The 19,942-nt window shown below is 46.7% G+C and overlaps 1 protein-coding gene across 1 annotated transcript in view; it reads left to right on the top strand.

The window, feature by feature from the left end:
* The window catches only part of RSPO4 (R-spondin 4), a 54,791-nt gene that overhangs the window by 26,447 nt on the left and 8,402 nt on the right, over positions 1 to 19,942 (top strand). Inside the window, exons 2-4 of the mRNA XM_084851775.1 lie at positions 72 to 260; positions 15,336 to 15,479; positions 19,368 to 19,553. Of these exons, the coding sequence (XP_084707901.1) occupies positions 72 to 260; positions 15,336 to 15,479; positions 19,368 to 19,553 (519 nt within the window). The remainder of the gene's footprint in view (positions 1 to 71; positions 261 to 15,335; positions 15,480 to 19,367; positions 19,554 to 19,942) is intronic.

Below are 19,942 nucleotides of genomic sequence, written 5' to 3'. Positions count from 1 at the left end.
GTCCAAAATTATTGTTGCAATTGTTGTTTTGTGTGGTACTGACTTGCATCCTGTATTTATTTCCCTTTCAGTGAGTGCTGCGTTGTTTGAGAACTGCACCGGATGCGTTATGTGTTCAGAGGACAACGGATGCATCTCCTGCCAGCAGAGGCTCTTCCTGCTCATCTGGAGGGATGGGATCCGCCAGTACGGCGCCTGCGTCCATGCCTGCCCACCAGGGCACTTTGGGGTGCGAGGCCAAGAGGTCAACCGATGCATTAGTAGGTGGCCGATTACACAGATGTGGTTTCTACCCCATGGCACTCCTTCTTCACTGCTTGTCCGTTATTTATATGTGTCGCCTGTCTATTCTTCAGGGGTTGTGCAGGTTCCAATTTAAAGCTCACCTAAACATGCTGGATGCCCATCTGTAACCACATCCTTTATTGCAGAGCCTGTGCTGAGCAGGGGGTTGGATCTCCATGGCACCTTCCAGATCTATGATTCTGTGTTGTGTGTGTAATATAGCAAGAGCTTATGTGGTGGGACAGCCAAGAGGCTGAGTTCGAATCCAGACGTTCTTGGCTTGAACCTCTTACCTCTGCTATGAACTCAGCATCTGACATAAGGCAAGCCACCCTCTCAGGCTTGCTCCCACCCATACCCCAGAAATATGGGGATAATAATGCTGGCCTACCTTGCAGGGTTGTATGTATTAGTTTAAAACATTTTTAACCAAACCTTACCATAAAAAATTCAGAAGTAGCTAACGTTATTTCTAAACAATTAAATAATGCAACAATGATAATATCAAGGTGGAAAACAACAGAGAAAATTGACATATATTTTTTAAAAAGCAGACCTGCTGAAGTTAAAAAGCAATTTCCCATAGAACAGCTTTAAAATCTAATACTAAGAGGGTCACAACAATGTCTGATGCATTTTCCTCGCTCAGGGCAGCTTGCAACAATTTAAAACAAAATAAGGGTGTAATCTTATGCATGTTTAGACAGAAAAAACTCCTACAACTCCCAGGATTGTAAGAGGTTTTCCATCTGACCATGCATATGATTGTATCCTAAAAGAAATAAAGCAATAGCATACAAATGGAAATAGGTTTTACAGATAAAAACATTCTAAAATGAGGATCCCCATGCAAATAACATCTGCCCAACAAGATAAATCCTTGCTGGAGAAAGTTTGCACAAGTCAGCAAAAGACAGTAAGGGCTTGATCCTATCCATGTTTAGACGGAAAAATGTCCGACAACTCCCATGCTGGCTGGGAAACACTGGGAGTTGTAGGACTTTTTTCTGCCTAACATGCATTGGATCGTGCCATAAGGGAGGGAACCAAATGGAACTCATAAGGCATTCCACAATCTGGGCGAACTGAAGTGGTTTAGGTTTACACACTCTAGAATTCTGCATCAATGTGAAGTAAGCAGCAGACAGAATAATAAGTATGTTTGCCCCTTCCCCCTCGTTAATCTTGGTTGGCCAAAATTAGAAGGCTTATGCAATCCTATTCAAGTAGGCGGCTGCCTCTGAACTCGGAGGCGACCGCCTACCCAATGCAGGGCAGGAGAAGCACGGAGGGGATCATTCCCTCCACACTTCTCCTGCCCTGCATTTTCAGCTAGACAGCCAATTGCAGGTGTCTAGCCGCGAGAGGGCAGGGTGGGGGATGAGGCTGCTGTACGACACATGGGATGTGTCGCACAAGGCATTTCCTTGACCCTAACCCTTTTAGGCCGCTCCGCACTCCTCTTGCGAGTGCGGAGGATGGGGATGTTCCTCACTGCCTCTGAGGCAGCGTGGAAGTGGGGGGAGGTCAGTTCTCTGGGAACTGACTTCGGAGCGCGGGCTCTGAGGTCAGTTCCTGGAAAACCAGATATCCTATGGTCGTCTAGCTACTGTGTAGCGGCTATAGGATTGCTCCCTCCATAGATCTTTTTAAAATACAACCATAAGTTCTGTTCTGAAAAGTGAATGAGATTACGGGAGACCACTTTTTCCAACCCATAGCTCTGAACAAATTTAAGGAGTTCCTAGTAGAACCTTTATGTGGACTAGTACTTAATTGTGAAAACATTTTAGGCTGCTTTTCCATATGCTTAAAGTGGCTTACAACAACAGACTTTTTAAAAATGCCAGTGCATAAGACAACACATTAAAATGGTTAAAGCCTTCAAGGCAAGAGAGCCACCAGTAGCTAAAACTGCAGCATTAGAACGTAAGAACATAAGAAGAGCCCTGCTGGATCAGACCAAGGGTCCATCTAGTCCAGCATTCTGTTCACACAGAGACCAACCAGCTGTTGACCAGGGAACCACAAGCAGGGCATGAGCGCAACAGCACCTTCCCATTCATGTTCCCCAGCCACTGGTGTACATAGGCTCACTGCCTCTGGTTCTGGAGGTAGCACACAGCCATCAGGACTAGTAGCCATCGATAGCCTTTTCCTCCAGGAATTTGTCTAGCCTGCTTTTAAAGCCATCCAAATTGGTGGCCATCGCTAAATCCTGTGGTAGCAAATTCCATAGATTAACTATGTGCTGTGTGAAGAAGGACTTCCTTTAGGTTTTGACCACCCTAAATAATTTGGTGTCATCCACAAACTTGGCCACTTCACTGCTCACTCCTAATTCCAGATCATTTATGAACAGGTTGAAAAGCATTTGGTCCTAACACAGATCGCTGTGGGACCCCACTATTTACTTCCCTCCATTGGGAGAATTTACCATTTATTCCTACTCTGCTTTCTGTTCTTTAACCAGTTACTGATCCATAAGAGGGCCTCTCCTCTTATTCCATGACTGCTAAGTTTGGTCAGGAGTCTTTGGTGAGGAACTTTGTCAAAAGCCTTTTGGAAGTAAACAATGTCTACTGGATCACCCTGTCTATATATTTATTGACATTCTCAAAGAACTCTAAAAGGTTAGTGAGACAGGACTTACCTTTGCGGAAGCCATTTTGATTCTTTTTCAGCAGGGCTTGTCCTTCTATATGCTTACTAATTTTATCTTTAATAATGCCTTCAACCAATTTACCTGGAACAGACGTTAAGCTAACTGGCCTGTAATTTCCTGGATCCCAACTGGATCCCCTTTTGAAAATTGGTGTTACATTGGCCATCTTCCAGTCCTCTGCTATAGAGGTTGATTTTAGGGACATGTTGCATATTTTGGTTAGAAGATTAGCAATTTTATATATGAGTTGTTTGAGAACTCTAGGATGGATACCATCTGGGCCCAGTGATTTATTTGCTTTCAATTTATCAATAAGGTTGAGAACTTCATCTTTTGTCACTACTGTTTGCCTCAGTTCCTCAGACTCCCTTCCTGAAAACATCAGTTCAGGCACAGGTTGTTCAGTTGTTAAGTCGTGTCCGACTCTTCGTGACCCCATGGACCATAGCACGCCAGGCCTTCCTGTCCTCTGCTCTCTCCCGGAGTGTGCTCAAGTTCATATTCATTGCATCGGTGATGCTATCTAGCCATCTCATCCTCTGCCATCCCCTTCTCCTTTTGCCTTCAGTCTTTCCCAGCATCAGGGTCTTCTCCAGGGAGTTTTCTCTTCGCATTAGGTGGCCAAAATATTTGAGCTTCAGCTTCAGTATCTGTCCTTCCAATGAGCAGTCAGGGTTGATTTCCTTTAGGATTGACTGATTTGACCTCCTTGCAGTCCAGGGGACTCGTATCTGTCCTATATCTTCTGCAGTGAAGATGGATGAAAAGAATTCATTCAGCTTCTCTGCAATCTCCTTGTCCTCCTTCAGTCCTCCTTTAACTCCATTGTCATCCAATGGTCCAACTGCCTCCCTAGCTGGTTTCCTGCTTCTGCTATATTTAAAGCATTCTTTATTGTTGGCCTTGATGTTCTTAGCGATATGCTCTTCAAAATGTTTTTTTGCATCTCTTATTGTCTGCTTGCATCACCTCTGTGCAAGGTTGTGCTCCTGTTTGTTTTCCTCACTTGGGCAAGATTTCCATTTTCTGGAGGAAGCCCTCTTTTCTCTAATAGCTCCCTTAACGCTGCTTGTTAACCCTGTCGGCGACCTCTTGGACTTGGTGCTACCTTTCCTAAGCTGTGGTATACATTTTAGCTGGGCTTTTATTATTGTGGTTTTGAGTAGTCTCTAAGCCCTTTAAAGGGATTTAATCCTCTTGACTCCCCCTTTTAACTTCCTTTTCAACAGTTCCCTCATTTTAGAGAAGTTCCCTCTTTCGAAGTCAAATGTGACTGTGTTGGACTTCCTGGGCAATTTTCCAGTTAAATATATATTAAATCTGATAGCACTGTGATCACTGTTTCCAATTGGTTCAACAACATTTACATCTCATACTAGGTCCTGGGAGACACCACTTAGGATTAAATCCAAGGTCACCTCCCTTCTGGTCGGTTCCATGACCAACTGTTCTAGGGCACAATTGTTTAGGGCATCGAGAAATTTAACCTCTTTGTCATGGCTGGAACATGCATACATCCAGTCAATGTGGAGGTAATTGAAGCCGCCCAACACTTCCTCGTTTGGAGGCCTCCCTGATTTAGTTTTCCATCTCAAAGTCACCCTGAGCCTTCTGGCTTGGGGGACGATAGCACGCTCTTAGTACTAAATTAGTTTCAGAGCCCCATATTGTCATGATCCACAGCACTTCTGTGGCAAGGTCTGCCCCTTTTAGGTCTTCTAGTCTGCTCAGTACTATGCCCTTTTTGACGTACAGAGCAATACCTCCCCAGTACGCCCTCCCCTGTCCTTCCTGTAGAGTTTATATCCAGAGATGACTGTACCCCACCGGCTCTTGCCATTCCACCAGGTTTTCATAATGCCCACTATATCTAGGTTCTCTTTTAAAACCAAGAAATCCAACTCTCCCAGTTTGGCATGGAGGCTTCTAGCATTTGCATAAAAGCACCTATACATGGTGTCCCTCCCCAGTTGCCTCTGGTGTGTATCTTTTGCCGTGGGACGCTGGCCCCTCTGATTGGCTATTATGTTCTACCATGTGCTCCTGGGCTATTTCCTCCCCTTTTACATTTGGGCAATCAAAAACATTTTCATCTTCATCCCTTTGGGATGATTTAACCCGAACCAGATACTTCCCAGCTCCTGTTAGTTTTCCACCAGGTTTTAGTTTAAAAGCTGCTCCGCCACCCTTTTTATGTTTGGTGCCAGCAGTCTGGTTCCATTTTGGTTCAAGAGGAGCCCATCCCTCTTGTACAGGTCCGGTTTGTCCCAAAATGTTCCCCAGTGCCTAACAAATCTGAACCCTTCCTCCCTGCACCACCATCTCATCCATGCATTGAGACTCCTCAGCTTCGCCTGTCTAGCTGGCCGTGCGTGTGGAACAGGTAGCATTTCAGAGAAAGCCACCTTGGTGGTTCTGGACTTCAACCTCCTACCTAGCAACCTAAATTTGGCTTCCAGGACCTCACGACTACATTTCCCCACATTGTTGGTACCAACATGGACCATGACCACTGACTCCATCCCAGAACTTTATACTAGGCTATCTAGATTGCATTTGATATCTGCAACCTTTGCACCAGGCAGGCAATTCACCATGCGGTCTACATACCCATCACAAACCCAGCTGTCTATGCGTCTAATGATCTAATCTCCCACTACCACAAGCCCCCCTCCCCCTGGAAGCACATCCTCAGTGCAAGAGGATATTTGTTCATCTTCTGAGGAGTGGGTCCCATTTCCCTCTCCCTCAGAATGATGCCCCCCTTCCCCGAGACCCGCATTCTCCACGACAACAGAGGAGCTGTCACCTTGGGAGTGGGACACAGCTAATAGGTCCCTGAAGGTCTCATCCACCAACCCCTCTGCTTGTCTTAGCTTCTCCACATCAGCAACCTTGGCCTCAAGGGAACGCACTTGTTCCCTGAAAGTAGGGATGTATGAATCCCTTACCTGGCTCTGTTCAGGGGCATCCGCGGTCAGGGGGAGGCTCTCCATCCCTTCCCCCGGAATCCTCCCTGGCCGGCTCCACAGTGGCTCTGCGGAGCTGCTGGCTGGGGCCAGCCGCAGCTGGATTCCGGCTGCTGCCGGGCTGCTGCGGTCGCAAATGGCCATTTGTGCCCCTGCTCTTTGCTGTAATAGGGTACGTAGCCGCCATTTGCGTGGCTGCCTTTTGCCATGATAGGCTATGTAAAAACTTATGGAGCCTATTACAGCAAAGAGCAGGGGTGCAAATGGCGTAGCAGCCACCATTTGCGCCCCTGCTCTTTGCTGTAATAGGCTATGTAAATACTTACATAGCCTATCGTTGCAAAAGGCAGCCACGCAAATGGCGGCTGCTACGATAGCTGCCATTTGTGGCCACAGCAGCCCGGCAGCGGCTGGAAGAGGAGCCGGAGCTGCCGCCGCCGCCGCATCTGCCGCCGCATCCGCTGCTGCCACATCTGCCACCAGGTAGGCTCTGTCCCAGGGGGATTCCACGGGGTGGCAGGGGGGGATTGCTCCGTTCCGCCATGGACTCTGGGGGGCCAGATTCTAAAGAATCCAGCCTCACTGGAGTCCATGGCGGAATTCTCCAACATCCCTACCGGAAAGCCAGGAGCTCATTACACCGAGCACACACCCACAACCTCCATCCAGCAGGTAGATAGTCGTATATGTGGCACTCAGTGCAATACATTGGATAGCCCCTGCCCCCCCGCTGGCTTTCTACTTTCATAACTATTTTTTATTAGCCTCTTGGGTCATGGGGAAAAGATGAACAATCAAAAAGTAACAGGGAACTCTGCATGAACAGAGTGCCTTACCCTAATAAAGACAAACCCCTTCCTGAATTTGTAATAGGCAGACATGCCCCCCAGAAGAGAATTGTTGAATTTGTGTTTGTTCCAAGAAAGTAGGATAGTTCACTAATTAAGACAAACAGGAGCCCCACGTGCAGCTTTTGCTGGGCTGCACCGTTTTAGACTGAAGGTGATAGACTGCAGGGCTGTGCACGGACCCCCTGATTCACTTCGGATGCTGCTTTGGATCATCCCAAGCAACCCCGATCTGCCTTGGACCGATTTGGAACCCCTCCGATCTGACTCGGATCTAAATTCGAAGCGAGATGTGGAAATCCAGATCACCCGTTGGGGGCATTTTCCCATTGACTTGCATGGGAAAACACTAACAGTCAAAACTTTTTCAGTTCTTAAACAGGCATGAAAATTGGGGACCTCTCTACCCCCCTGGAGAGGAGGCCACCTGCAAAATTTCAGACACTTTGGCCCAGTGGTTTTTTTGCTACGCCGAGTTAAATTCTGAGGTTTTCCAAAGAAACTCTCCAAACAAAGAGCTGTAACTTCTCGCTGTTTCCAAGCATGCACGTGACACCTTGGCCCCTCTCAGATCCCTTCCATGGCATGCTCCTCGCAAAGCCCAGGCAGTCTGGCCCACGGGCTTGTGTACTAGGTGCAGGCGAAATTTGACTTTTCCCAGCAAAACTCCCAAAGCGAAGAGCTGCCAGTGCCACTTCTCCCTGTCTCCACAGATGAGTGTGAAATCTGGGCCCCTCTTAGCCCGCTCCAGGGCATCACTCCCCCACAGCCCAGGCAGTTTGGCCCACTGGCTTGAGTGGTAGGCACTGGTGAAATTTGAGTTTTCCCAGGAAAACTCCCAAAGCTAAGAGCTGCAACTTCTCCCTGATTCCACACACACACATACACATGACACCTTGGCCTCTCTCAGCCCCCCTTGAGGGCATTGCACCCCCTAAAGCCCAGGCAGTTTGGCCCACTGCCTTGTGTGCTAGGCGCAGGTGAAATTTGACTTTTTCCAGGAAAACTCCCAAAGCAAAGAGATGCAACTTCTCCCTATTTCCATGGAGATGTGTGACACCTGGGCACCTCCCAGCACCCCTTGAGGGCATCACACCCACCAGAGTTCAGACACTTTGGCACACTGGTTTTTGTGCAAGGCACTGGTGAAATTGGAGGTTTTCCAAAGAAACTCAGAAAGCAAAGAGCTGTAACTTCTTCCTGTGCATGTGTGCATGCGTGACATCTGGTCCCCGCCCAGCCCCCCTCAAGGGCATCCCACTTGCCAAATTCCAGGCACTTTGGCCCACTGGCTTGTGTGCAAGGTGCAGATGAAATATGATTTTTTCTAGGAACACTCCCAAAGCAAAGAGCTGTAACTTCTCCCCACCTCTGCCCCTGCCAACACCCTGAAGATGCTTCATATTGCGCTGAATTGCTTTGCCGCACAGTGGACTGTTATTGGAATAAGAAAGTAATTAATATAAATACTATTTTTCTCGGGCTTTTTCAACACTGCCTTGAAATCTGGATGTATAGTGTTGGTGGAACTACAACCTAGCACACACGCACACATGGACACAGACACACAAGAGGTAAAGAAAAGCAGAACTACCTAAGCAAAGAATAGCTATCTTTAATTTATTGTTTTATATTTCATGTTCTTTTATGGAAGGCAGGATAACTTCAAGAAGTACAGGGTGACAGGCCAGGCAATTAGATAACAGCCAAATCAAACCCTATTTTTTTTTTTTTTAAAAAAACCTTCTTTAATTTCTGTTTTGGGAGGATCAACACAAAGAAGACACAGATGGTTCACTTCAGTACAGCGGTGGGGTGGGTGGGGGAACAAACACTACACACATGGGCTGGTATAATATTCCTTTCTTTAAGAATTTAGAAAGACAAAACTAAATGCTTGAATATGAGTTAAAGGGTGGGGGATATGCCCAGCACTCGATGTTTGTTTTGTAAAAACGCAGTAAGACTGGGTTTGTAAAAATGTAAAAGAGACAGCATTGACTGACAAAAATGACAAAGAAATAGAATGGAGAAAGCAGAAGTAAGGGTCGACGTTACACAACAACAGCTCCCATTTATGGAGTCCAAAATCGAGATAAACAAACAAACAAACACAGGACTACCGGGGGGGGGGGAGCGTAGCAGCAATTTGCAAGGAAAAGCTATGTCAGTTTGAACAAATATGGAAAGGAGAGATGAATCTAATCAAATACAAATAACAAATGAGTTGGAAATATAGGAGAAAGAGGCTGGAAGAGGTGCTGCAAAAGGCACCATCCCAGTGATCAAGGAGCAAGGGAAGGGAACGCTCCCACTGCAACCAAGCGGTTTCCTATAAATATAAATTCTGAGGAAAGCCTAAGGGCGATCAAAAATGAAGAAATAGAGGGAACAACTCCAAGGAATGCACACTAGGGGTGTATGAAACCCCAATTACCTGGCTACGCTGGGGTCCGCGGGTGGGGGGAGGCGATCTGTTCCTTTCCCCAGAATCCTCGACGGGGGGGGAGGTGATCCAGTCCTCCCCCCCCCCCGGAAACCTGCCCGGCTGGCCATGCTCCGCGGCCAGTCCGTGGAGCCGCTGGCCGGGCCAATCAGCAGCAGGGCCTCCACCCGCTGCCGGGCTGCTGCAGATGCAAATGGCGTCCTGCGTAGCAGATGCCATTTGCATCCCTACACTAGCCCATGATAGCCTACATAAATATATACGTAGCCTATCACGGGCTAGCGTAGGGACGCAAATGGCGGCTGCTACAATGCCCACCATTTGCGGCCGCAGCAGCCCGGCAGCCGCCGCCACCGCCACTTCATCCACCGCTTCATCTGCCGCCGCTGCATCTGCTGCTGCCACCGCATCCACCACCAGGTAGGTCCATCCCGGGGGGATTCCGCAGGGTGGCGGGGGGGAGGCCTTTCCTCAACGGACTCCGTGGGGCTGGATTCTTTAGAATCCGGCCTCACTGGAGTCCGTGGCGGAATTCTCTGACATCCCTAATGCACGCATGCATAAACACACACACACACGATCATCTACCTAATAGACCAGCCCTCTTCCAAAGACACAGCTAGTGCGATGACCGAATGCAGCCTTTCACCGAAGTATATATACCCCCTTCCTCCATCGCTCTCTCTGATTGGAGACTTCTAGCGTCAGTTCTGGCTGAGGGTTCCTATTCACCAAAGCACACTCCCTCTTCCTCCTGCACTTGCCTTCCTGCCTCCCTCCATCTTCCTGTGTTCACTCGCCTTCCCCCTCTTCCCCTCCTCCTCATGCCCCTCCATGTGAACATTGAGAAGATACATTTGGGAAACAGCCTGTCTGGACTGCTGTGGCATTCAGTAGACCACTGAATATACTAGGCGGAGGAGGCACTTCACCCCAGGGCACCTTGGTACTGCTCTGACTTGCCTCGTATCATGAGGCTTTTGCTCTGAAACAGCCCGCTTTGCCTCGTTATTCGGGCTTTGTAATGAGGTGGTGCACAGCCCTAGTAGACTGTATCTTTGAATGCTCTGTCATATTAAACACATGCACACGCACAACTCAGTGTGAGGGCCAGTGTAGTGTAGTGGTGAGAGTGTTGGACTGAGACTCGGAAGATCCAGGTTCAATCCCCCACTCAGCCATGAAGCTTCCTGGGGGACTTTGGCAGTGCTAGGGGCATGCTGGTGGGAGAGGAGGGAGTAGCTGAGGATCTGATGGACCCTAAACCCTCTCATTTGGCTTAAATTGAAGAACGTAGGGAAAACCACTAAACCATTCAGGTATGACCTAAATCATATCCCTGATGAATATACAGTGGAGGTGAGGAATAGATTTCAGGGATTAGACCTGATAGACAGAGTGCCTGAGGAACTATGGACGGAGGTCCGTAACATTGTTCAGGAGGCAGCAACTCAATCCATCCCAAAGAAAAAGAAATGCAAGAAAGCAAAGTGGCTGTCTGATGAGGCTTTCCAAGTAGCTGAGGAAAGAAGGGAAGCGAAAAGCAAGGGAGAAAGGGGAAGATATATCCAACTGAATGCAGAGTTCCAGAGAATAGCAAGGAGAGACAAGAAGGCCTTAAATGAACAATGCAAAGAAATCAAGGAAAACAACAGAATGGGAAAGACTAGAGATCTCTTCAAGAAAATCGGAGATCTCAAGGGAACGTTTTGTGCAAAGACGGGCATGATAAAGGACAAAGAAGGCAGGGACATAACAGATGCAGATGAGATTAAGAAGAGGTGGAAAAAATACGCAGAAGAACTATACAGGAAAGATCTTAATGTCCCTGATAGCCATGATAGTGCGGTCACTGAACTTGAGCCGGACATCCTCGAGAGTGAAGTCAAGTGGGCCTTAGGAAGCATTACTAACAACAAAGCTAGCGGAGATGACAGTATTCCAGCTGAGCTATTTAAAATCCTAAAAGATGATGCTGTTAAAGTGCTGCATTCAATATGCCAACAAATTTGGAACACTCAACAATGGCCGCAAGACTGGAAAAGGTCAGTTTACATTCCAATTCCAAAGAAGGGCAACGCCAAAGAGTGTTCAAACTACCGCACAATTGCGCTCATTTCACATGCCAGCAAGGTGATGCTCAAAATCCTACAAGCTAGGCTTCAGCAGTATGCGAACCGAGAACTACTGGAAGTACAAGCTGGGTTTCAAAGAGGCAGAGGAACTAGAGATCAAATAGCCAACATTCGCTGCATCATGGAGAAAGCAAGAGAATTCCAGAAAAATGTCTATTTCTGCTTCATTGACTGCGCTAAAGCCTTTGATTGTGTGGATCACAACAAACTATGGCAAATTCTTAAAGTGATGGGAGTACCAGACCACCTTACCTGTCTCCTGAGAAACCTGTACGAGGGTCAAGAAGCAACAGTAAGAACCAGACATGGAACAACCAAGTGGTTCAAAATTGGGAAAGGAGTACGACAAGGCTGCATATTGTCGCCCTGCTTATTTAACTTATATGCAGAGTACATCATGAGAAATGCCGGGTTGGATGAATCAGAGGTTGGAATTAAGATTGCTGGGAGAATTATCAACAACCTCCGATATGCAGACGACACCACCCTAATGGCAGAAAGCAAAGAGGATCTCAAGAGCCTCTTATTGAGGGTGAAAGAGGAGAGTGCAAAAGCTGGTTTGAAACTCAACATTAAAAAAACTAAGATCATGGCATCTGGCCCTATCACTTCCTGGCATATAGAAGGAGAAGAAATGGAAGCAGTGACAGATTTTACTTTCTTGGGCTCCAAGATCACCGCAGACGGTGACTGTAGCCATGAAATTAAAAGATGCTTGCTCCTTGGGAGGAAAGCTATGGCAAACCTAGACAGCATAGTAAGAAGCAGAGACATCACCTTGCCGACAAAGGTCCGTCTAATCAAAGCTATGGTTTTCCCAGTAGTAATGTATGGCTGTGAGAGCTGGACTATAAGGAAGGCTGAGCGCCGAAGAATTGACGCTTTCGAACTGTGGTGCTAGAGAAGACTCTTACGAGTCCCCTGGATTGCAAGGAGGTCAAATCAGTCAATCCGAAAGGAAATCAACCCTGAGTGCTCATTGGAAGGACAGATACTGAAGCTGAAGCTCAAATATTTTGGCCACCTAATGCGAAGAGAAAACTCTCTGGGATGCTGGGAAAGACTGAAGGCAAAAGGAGAAGGGGAAGGCAGAGGATGAGATGGCTAGATAGCATCACCGATGCAATGAATATGAACCTGAGCACGCTCCGGGAGAGAGCGCAGGACAGGAAGGCCTGGCGTGCTATGGTCCATGGGGTCACGAAGAGTCAGACACGACTGAACGACTGAACAACAAACCCTCTCAGCCCTCAGCCATCCCCCCAGCATGAAAGGAAAATTAGAAGTGCTCTAACAGAAATTCCCCTTTTGGATGGTGGTGTATTGGATTTGGTTTCAGAAGAATGGTGGGCAGTCAGGCGTGAATTTACACAGAGATATGCAGTATTTAATGCAGTGTTTAATAGCATAAGTACATGGAGAGGCAAATGATGCCACCTCTGTTCCTCCCACCCTACCAGCAAGAGTGAGATCGGAGTGCTCCGTCGATAGAGCTCCTCTCACCCTCCAGATTGTTCTGTGAGGGTGCTTCCAGACGAGGCTTCTGTTGTGCGATTTACCTCATTCACATCATCACCTTCCACTTGTAAATCCCCCCACACATTGTTTTCCCTTCTGTCTTTTTCTTTCCACAAAAAAATCCATAAAGAGAGGAGAGACGGACTAGCTGCATAATGCGAGGAGCCCTTCGTCTGGGAGCAGCCTAGAAGTCTTTTTCTGCCATACTGGTATTCCAGGAGGCTTTGCTTTTGATTTTAAGTAATGAGGGAGCATTTCTGGATTGCCACTTGCACTCTTCTAGTCCTGCAGATATTGCACAATGTAACTGTTCCAATGGTACTTTTGGGCTCATCGATTGTTAGTCTAGCCTGTCTCTGTGGCTCCAAGTGAGTAGCAAGCAATACAGTAGAACAGTACTGAGCAGCTAAGTCAAAAGGTGAAATAGCCACAACATAACAAATGTAAACGCACCTCCACCTGCACCCGGGATGGACAAACCTGTCACTTTCACTTTCTCCCCCATGCCAAGTTCCCCACTTACTGGGGAGCCATGATTTGGCCAGGAGCACAAGCTGGCAGCAAAGGCAGGAAAGGCTGCTGAGCTGCGATGCTGGAACCTTCCCAGGAAGAGGCCCTCTGAGCCGATCGGCCCTCTGATGGGATCGATGGAGGCCTCCCACAGGACTGCAACATTGCAGTCACTGCCTTCCCCACCCACCCACTGCCGGTAGCAAGGTGTCTTGCAATGGCAGTAGTAGTCACCAGTTAATGGGGCTGGGAAGGAATTCTATCTGCACAGCAATTGACAAACACGGTCCAGGGTTTTCTTTTGCATTCCCCACTGCAAGATTGATTCCATTGTAAATAAGTTGATCTGGACTCTCAGTACATTCTTTGTGTGGATGCTTCATTTTATAACATGTATCACAACTATGTAGGTGTGATCTGCACTGGGCTGGATCCATTGGTGAGGGGGAGCGGGATTGGGCTCCCATAAGGGACCTCGGGAAGTGGCACCAGATAAGCACGGAGGCTGTGAGCTGGCCACGTCCGGGGTGGTGGAAAGGGGTTCATATTAGCAGTCTGCGCTGTGGTGAGCCCCTGGTCCTGCCATCCACCAAAAACGCTCCTGGCATTTGGGCCAGGAAGGGGAATTGGAGAGCAGGTGGGCTGGCCGATGACCTGATCCACACCATATGCCTCCGCCAAGCCTGTGCAAGTGGACGTCAATAAAGCAGTGGCCAATTTATTAACCCAGTGAAGTCTCTGTGTCTAATTTGTTCCCTTCCGTTCGACACCTGTCTGGGATGCTCTGACTTGGATTCCTGCATTGAGCAGGGGGCCTTGTAAGCCCCTTCCAACCCTACTATTCTATGATTCTATGATTTATGAAGACATTTGCAAATTTTAGTAAGTCCTTATATTTAAAAAACACAAACCCAACCAAACAAAATTCCGACCCATCCCTAATACTAGATATGGGAGAGAAATCTGTTTGGTTTGGATTTTAATGCACACTTACTGAATTTTATACATTTGAACTATGATATGAACTGAAACTTGGTTATCCTTCAAAATTTGCACTTCTACAAATTTTGCAATGGGGTTCTCCATTCAAAAAAATGCATACATTAGGGGAACGTCCATACAAAAATACATATATTCATGACAATAGCATTAAAATGCATTATATTAGGAAAATTTCATGTAAAAAGTGAATATTAGGCCAAACCTCATATACAAATGCACAATTTGGAGAAATGCATAAAAATGCATACACATTTTCAAGCAATTTCTAAAAGAATCTCAACGTTTAGGATGAACCAAGTTTAAGAGTGGAAAAATTAGAACCGGAGAGAAACTGAAATGGACAGATTTGTCCTAACACAACTTATATGTGGATATCTGGTCTGCTTTTACTGAAGTCTGTGTGTAACCTATTTCTCCCCTTTTTTCTTTCTAGAATATTGTAAAATTTGAAACTGAGGATTTTAGAATATGTTGTTATATTTTTATTTTTATTTTTTGGGTTTTGTTATGTTTTCTATTTGTTTTGTTTTGTTAAAATTCACAACAAAAAAATGAAAGGAAAAAAAAAAGATTTGTCCTAATACATGTGCGGAAGGGGGAAGAGAGAGCTTAAACTCTGGTCACCAAAAAGTAATGGTGCCGTCTTCTTCTTCTTCTTCTTCTTCTTCTTCTTCTTCTTCTTCTTCTTCTTCTTCTTCTTTTTAAGAGCAAATGAGTACCTCTACTGTCCTGGAAACTGGACTGCTGAAATTCACTGTAGGGGTGGGGTGGGGAGGAGGAAAAGCCAAATATGTGATCTGCATTGCAAGTCCCCACCCTCACCCCATTAGCCTTGTGATTGTTTCCTGGTATCCTTTGGTATTATTTCTTTCTCTCTGTGTGTGTTTTGTTTTTTACTTTGCAAACTTTTACTTTTACTTTGCAAACCACTCATTCTCTCCTTTGCTGTTTGTGCAGAGTGCAAATCACCCAGCTGCGACAGCTGTTTCAGCAAAGATTTCTGCATGAAATGCAAAGAGCAGTTCTACCTGCACAAAGGCAAGTGCTTCAACACATGCCCTCCTGACACCATGGCTCAGTCCGGGACCCGGGAATGCCAAGGTAAGTCAGGCAGGCCATCTTCTTTCCTTTGGGGAATGAGCGTCATCATCGTTGAGGCTGCTCAAGGTTCTTGTCCCATTGAGGCTCCCACATGAAAGGACTCCAAAACCCAAGGTGATTCTGTTGCACCCAAAAAAAGAAAGCGTGGAGTTGGGGAAAGTATAGAAAACAGCAGCTAAAATGATCAAGGGGCTGGAGTCACTCCCCTATGAGGGAAGGTTACAACAGCTGGGACTGTTCAGCTTACACTTACTAAGGTGAGACATGATAGAGGTTTAGATAAAGTGGTTAGGAGACATTTTTCTCCCTCACTCATAATATTAGAACCCAAGGTCATCCCTGGAAGCTGATTGGTGGGATTATTTATTTATTTATTGCATTTATATCCTGCCTTTTAAATTAAAGCTCATTGAAGAGAGGGCATGGTGGCATTCCCTAGGGAGGGAGTTCCAAAGAGTGGGGCCCTCTCCCTCATCCCCACCAGCCTAGCTGTCCTGGCTGATGAGACAGAGAGAACGCCATCCGAGGCTGATCTTGTTGAACAGCCTATCTGATGTTGCTGGAGGTGCTCCTTGAGATAGGCTGGGCCAGAACCGTATAGGTTTTTAAAGGTCAAAACCAACACCTCGAATTTGGCCCAGAAAGCAACTGGTAACCAGTGCAACTCCTTCATCACTGGAGTGACGTGATCACACCAGCAGCTGCCTTTAATCAGGTGAGCCGCTGCATTCTGCACCAGCTGCAGCTCCCGAACCATCTTCAAGGGTAACCCCACGTACAGCACATTACAGTAGTCTAGACGAGAAGAGACTAGGCCATGTACTACCAATGGGAGCAGATGGTCAGGAAGGTAGGGGTGCAGCTGCCGTATCAGATGGAGTTGGTACAGTGCTGTCTGGATCACAGCTGACACCTGAGCCTCCATGGTCAGCTGGGAGTCTAAAATGACCCCCAGGCTGCAGACCTGGTCTTTCAAGGGTAGCCGTATCCCATTCAACACCAGGAATATCCCTCAACCTCCTCTTGTCTCCCACCAAAAGTACCTCGGTCTTGTCAGGGTTCAGCTTCAGCTTATTCCTCCCCATCCAGCCACTCACCATCTCCAGACATTTGGACAGGGATTCTATGGCCAACCTTGGTGAAGATTTGAATGAGAGGTAGAGCTGCGTGCCATCTGCATATTGATGACACTGCACCCAAACCTCCTGATGATAGCCCCCAGCGGCTTGACATAGATGTTAAATAGCATCGGGGAGAGGATGGAACCCTGAGGCACCTCACAAGTGAGCAGCCACAGGTCCAAAACCTCCTCTCCCAGCGCTGCCCTCTGGTACCTGCTGGAGAGGAAGGACTGGAACCACCGTAATACGATGTCTCCAGTGCCCAACCTCTCCAGGCGGTCCAGGAGGATACTGCGGTCAACGGTATCAAAAGCCACTGAGAGGTCAAGGAGAACAAGGAAGGAGCATTCGCCCCTATCTAAAGCCTCTTATCATATCATCCACCATGGCGACCAAGGCCGTTTCTGTCCCATGCCCAGGCCTGAAGCCCAATTGAAATGGATCTAGATAGTGATAAATTTAGTTCATTCCAGACACTGAGATTTACACACGAGAGAGAGAGAGAGAGAGAGAGAGAGAGAGAAAGACAGAACTGCGTGACAATTCCTATGCATTCTTGTGCACTTCTTTTGAATAATACTTTAAATGTTTTTACCCAATTTTGCCTAATGTACACATTTTTGCAAGCAGTTTTCAAAATATATTGCATTTTTTAACATCATTTTCACTAACAAGCATGTTTTTGCATACACTTATTCCCAATTTATACTTCTTTGGTAAACATTTTTGGACTGGAGAACTCCACTGCAAAATTTGGAGAAGTACACATTTCAAAGGATAACTGAATTTTGGTTCATGTAAATGTGAAACAAATGAAATGTGAAACCAATGAATTTCTTCCCCATCTCTAGCCCACTGGAAGCACGAATGACTATGTTTTTCCTTTTGTTAAGAGAGGATCTCTAACTCAGTTGTAAAGCACCTATGTTGCATGCAAAAAGTCCTGGTTCAATTCCTAGCATGGGCGTTATAAAAAGGCACACCAGAGCATGTGCCCTGGAATGATGAGCTGAGCCCTGGATCTTTTGAGTAGCTCCAGTGAAATCTTCTGCCTTAATACAAGCCTGCCTCTTCCCTCTGAACTCACTAGCCTTGCAGTGACTAGGAGACTTTAGGATCACCCCCTTAGCAGACCACTAGGGGTGTAGCATGAAGGCAGGAGTCTTTTAAACTGCAGGAGACCCTGCCACCTTTCCTGACACAGTATGTTCACTGTTGTTTTTACCTCTTTATTCTTACATGCCCAGAGCTGGGAGGGAGAAGGCAGGAAGAAAGTATAAATGAGTTTTAAGTGATCACCTGAGGTAGTTTAATAAATAAAGCAGTAAATAGCACTCACCTTCTCCTTGCATGGGTGCTTAACTCACTTGTATGCTGATGCTTTGTCACTGGGGCTCCTTGTGCTCAGAGAGCCCAAGTTACTTTTGTGGCTAGGTTTGCAGCCTGATACTCTGCATGTTTACTCAGAAAGAAGCCCTGAATTATGAGCGTGATACTGCAGGCTTAATAAACTCTGTTCCCCATTCCATTCTGCTGACTTGGCTACTCTTTCAGCCCACTCCTATGCGTGTTTTGTCATTTGTGTTTTTCCCTTTTTGTATGTACTCTAGCTTCAGTGGTGAGGGAAAGGCACTTGGTATATGAAGTAGTGAGGGATTTTGTTATATTCAGTGGTATATAAGTGTCACAAATAAATACATACATACATACATAAAATGCTCAGAGGTGCTTTCTCCATAACTTGTCCCCAGTTAGATGCTATTGCACTCACGTCCTACTTGTGGGTTTCCCACAGGCAACTGAGTGGCTACTGTGTGAACAGAATGCTGGACTAGATGAGTGTGTGGTCTGATCCAGCACGGCTCATCTTATGTTCTTCTTATGTCCTTTGGAGGCTGGGAAGCAGGGTTTCTCTTGAGTTTGTGCTCAGCATGGCTTATCTTATGTTCTTAGTATTGAAAACAGACTCCTTGGCTGAATCCTGGTGAAATCTTGGCACAAATTAAGTTATGTGGAGGAAGAGACAAAGAGAGCTTGTACATAACAAGGAAGAGGTAGAGTAGAGTTACAAAAAACCAAAAACAAAACATCTGATTTTATGAAGAGTTGCCGGAGGATGGAAAAGTGAAGAGGGATTATTGTGTGAAGGGGAACAGAATGTATATGATCTGGTTGTAGTTTCCTTGCAACAAGTATGGTCAATATTCAGTCTCTAAAAAGTGGATGCTGATCTGTGTGGGATATATTCCATCACTATTAAGTGTGTGGGGAGGGGGAGGCTATAATTGCTCAGTGGTGAGAGAAAATCATTCTGCATATGCTCAGAGGCACTCTTTGTTTCACTGTTATTTTTGCTAACATTGGTGAAATGTAAATGAATTCTAGTAATTCTAAATTTCCATGTGTATGTGTGTGTGTACACACTCACACTCATACTCTCTCTCTCTCTCTCTCTCTCTCTCACACACACACACACACACACACACACCTATTGGCACATGCAAATTTGTATCATGGGCCTATGCCCCAGATCTTTTAAGTACCTAATGAGGCCACTGTTTCCTGGCCTCTTCAGTTAACAGTGAAAGGATCATGTAGCAAGTAATGCAGAAGACTCTTCTCTGCCTGAGACTCTGGAGAACCGCTGCTGACAGTCAGAGTAGGCAATTCTGGGACAGATAAACAAAGTGTCTGGCCTGGGATGAGGCAGCGTCCTAAATTTCTATATCCTGATGGTGGATTTCTCTTCCTATCTCATCCCTGCCAGAAAAGTGTGAGATGGGTCCGTGGGGCGACTGGAGCCCCTGCACCAACCAAGGCCGTGTGTGCGGCTCCAAGTGGGGCTCAGCCACGAGGGCCCGTGAGATCATCAGGAACAGCAGCGAGGATGCGGCAACATGTCCGATGCTCTCCGAGTCCAGGAAATGCCGGATGAAGAAGCACTGCCCTGGAGGTGAGGCAGGGCAGGAGGGGACAGAGGTGGGGATGTCTGCTAGGTGGCCAAAGACACAGGAACATGCCATTGTTTTATCATTCCAAGCTGCTTTCTTAAAGTTTGCAATGATGTGGATGGTTTGGGCAAGATGCCCTTCATCTAAGGATGGCGGAGAAATCCACCACGGACTCCAATGAGGCTAGATTCTTTAGAATCTGGCCCCCGGAGTCCGTGGTGGAACAGACTACCCCCCCGCCACCCTGCAACATTTTTCCAGGACGGATCCTACCTGCCGCCATCCGGTCTGCGCATCCGTTGCCCCAGTCTGCGGAGGCAAATGGCATCCAGCATAGCGGACGCCATTTGCATCTCTGCTTTAGCCGTGATAGGCTATGTAAATCTTTATG

This window comes from Heloderma suspectum, chromosome 4 (assembly GCF_057233095.1).
Source record: "Heloderma suspectum isolate Gila_16-S chromosome 4, 16-S_ref, whole genome shotgun sequence".
NCBI classification, from domain to species: Eukaryota; Metazoa; Chordata; class Lepidosauria; order Squamata; family Helodermatidae; genus Heloderma; species Heloderma suspectum.
Note: the sequence above shows the minus strand (reverse complement) of the source record. Positions and strands in the feature narration are given on the sequence as shown.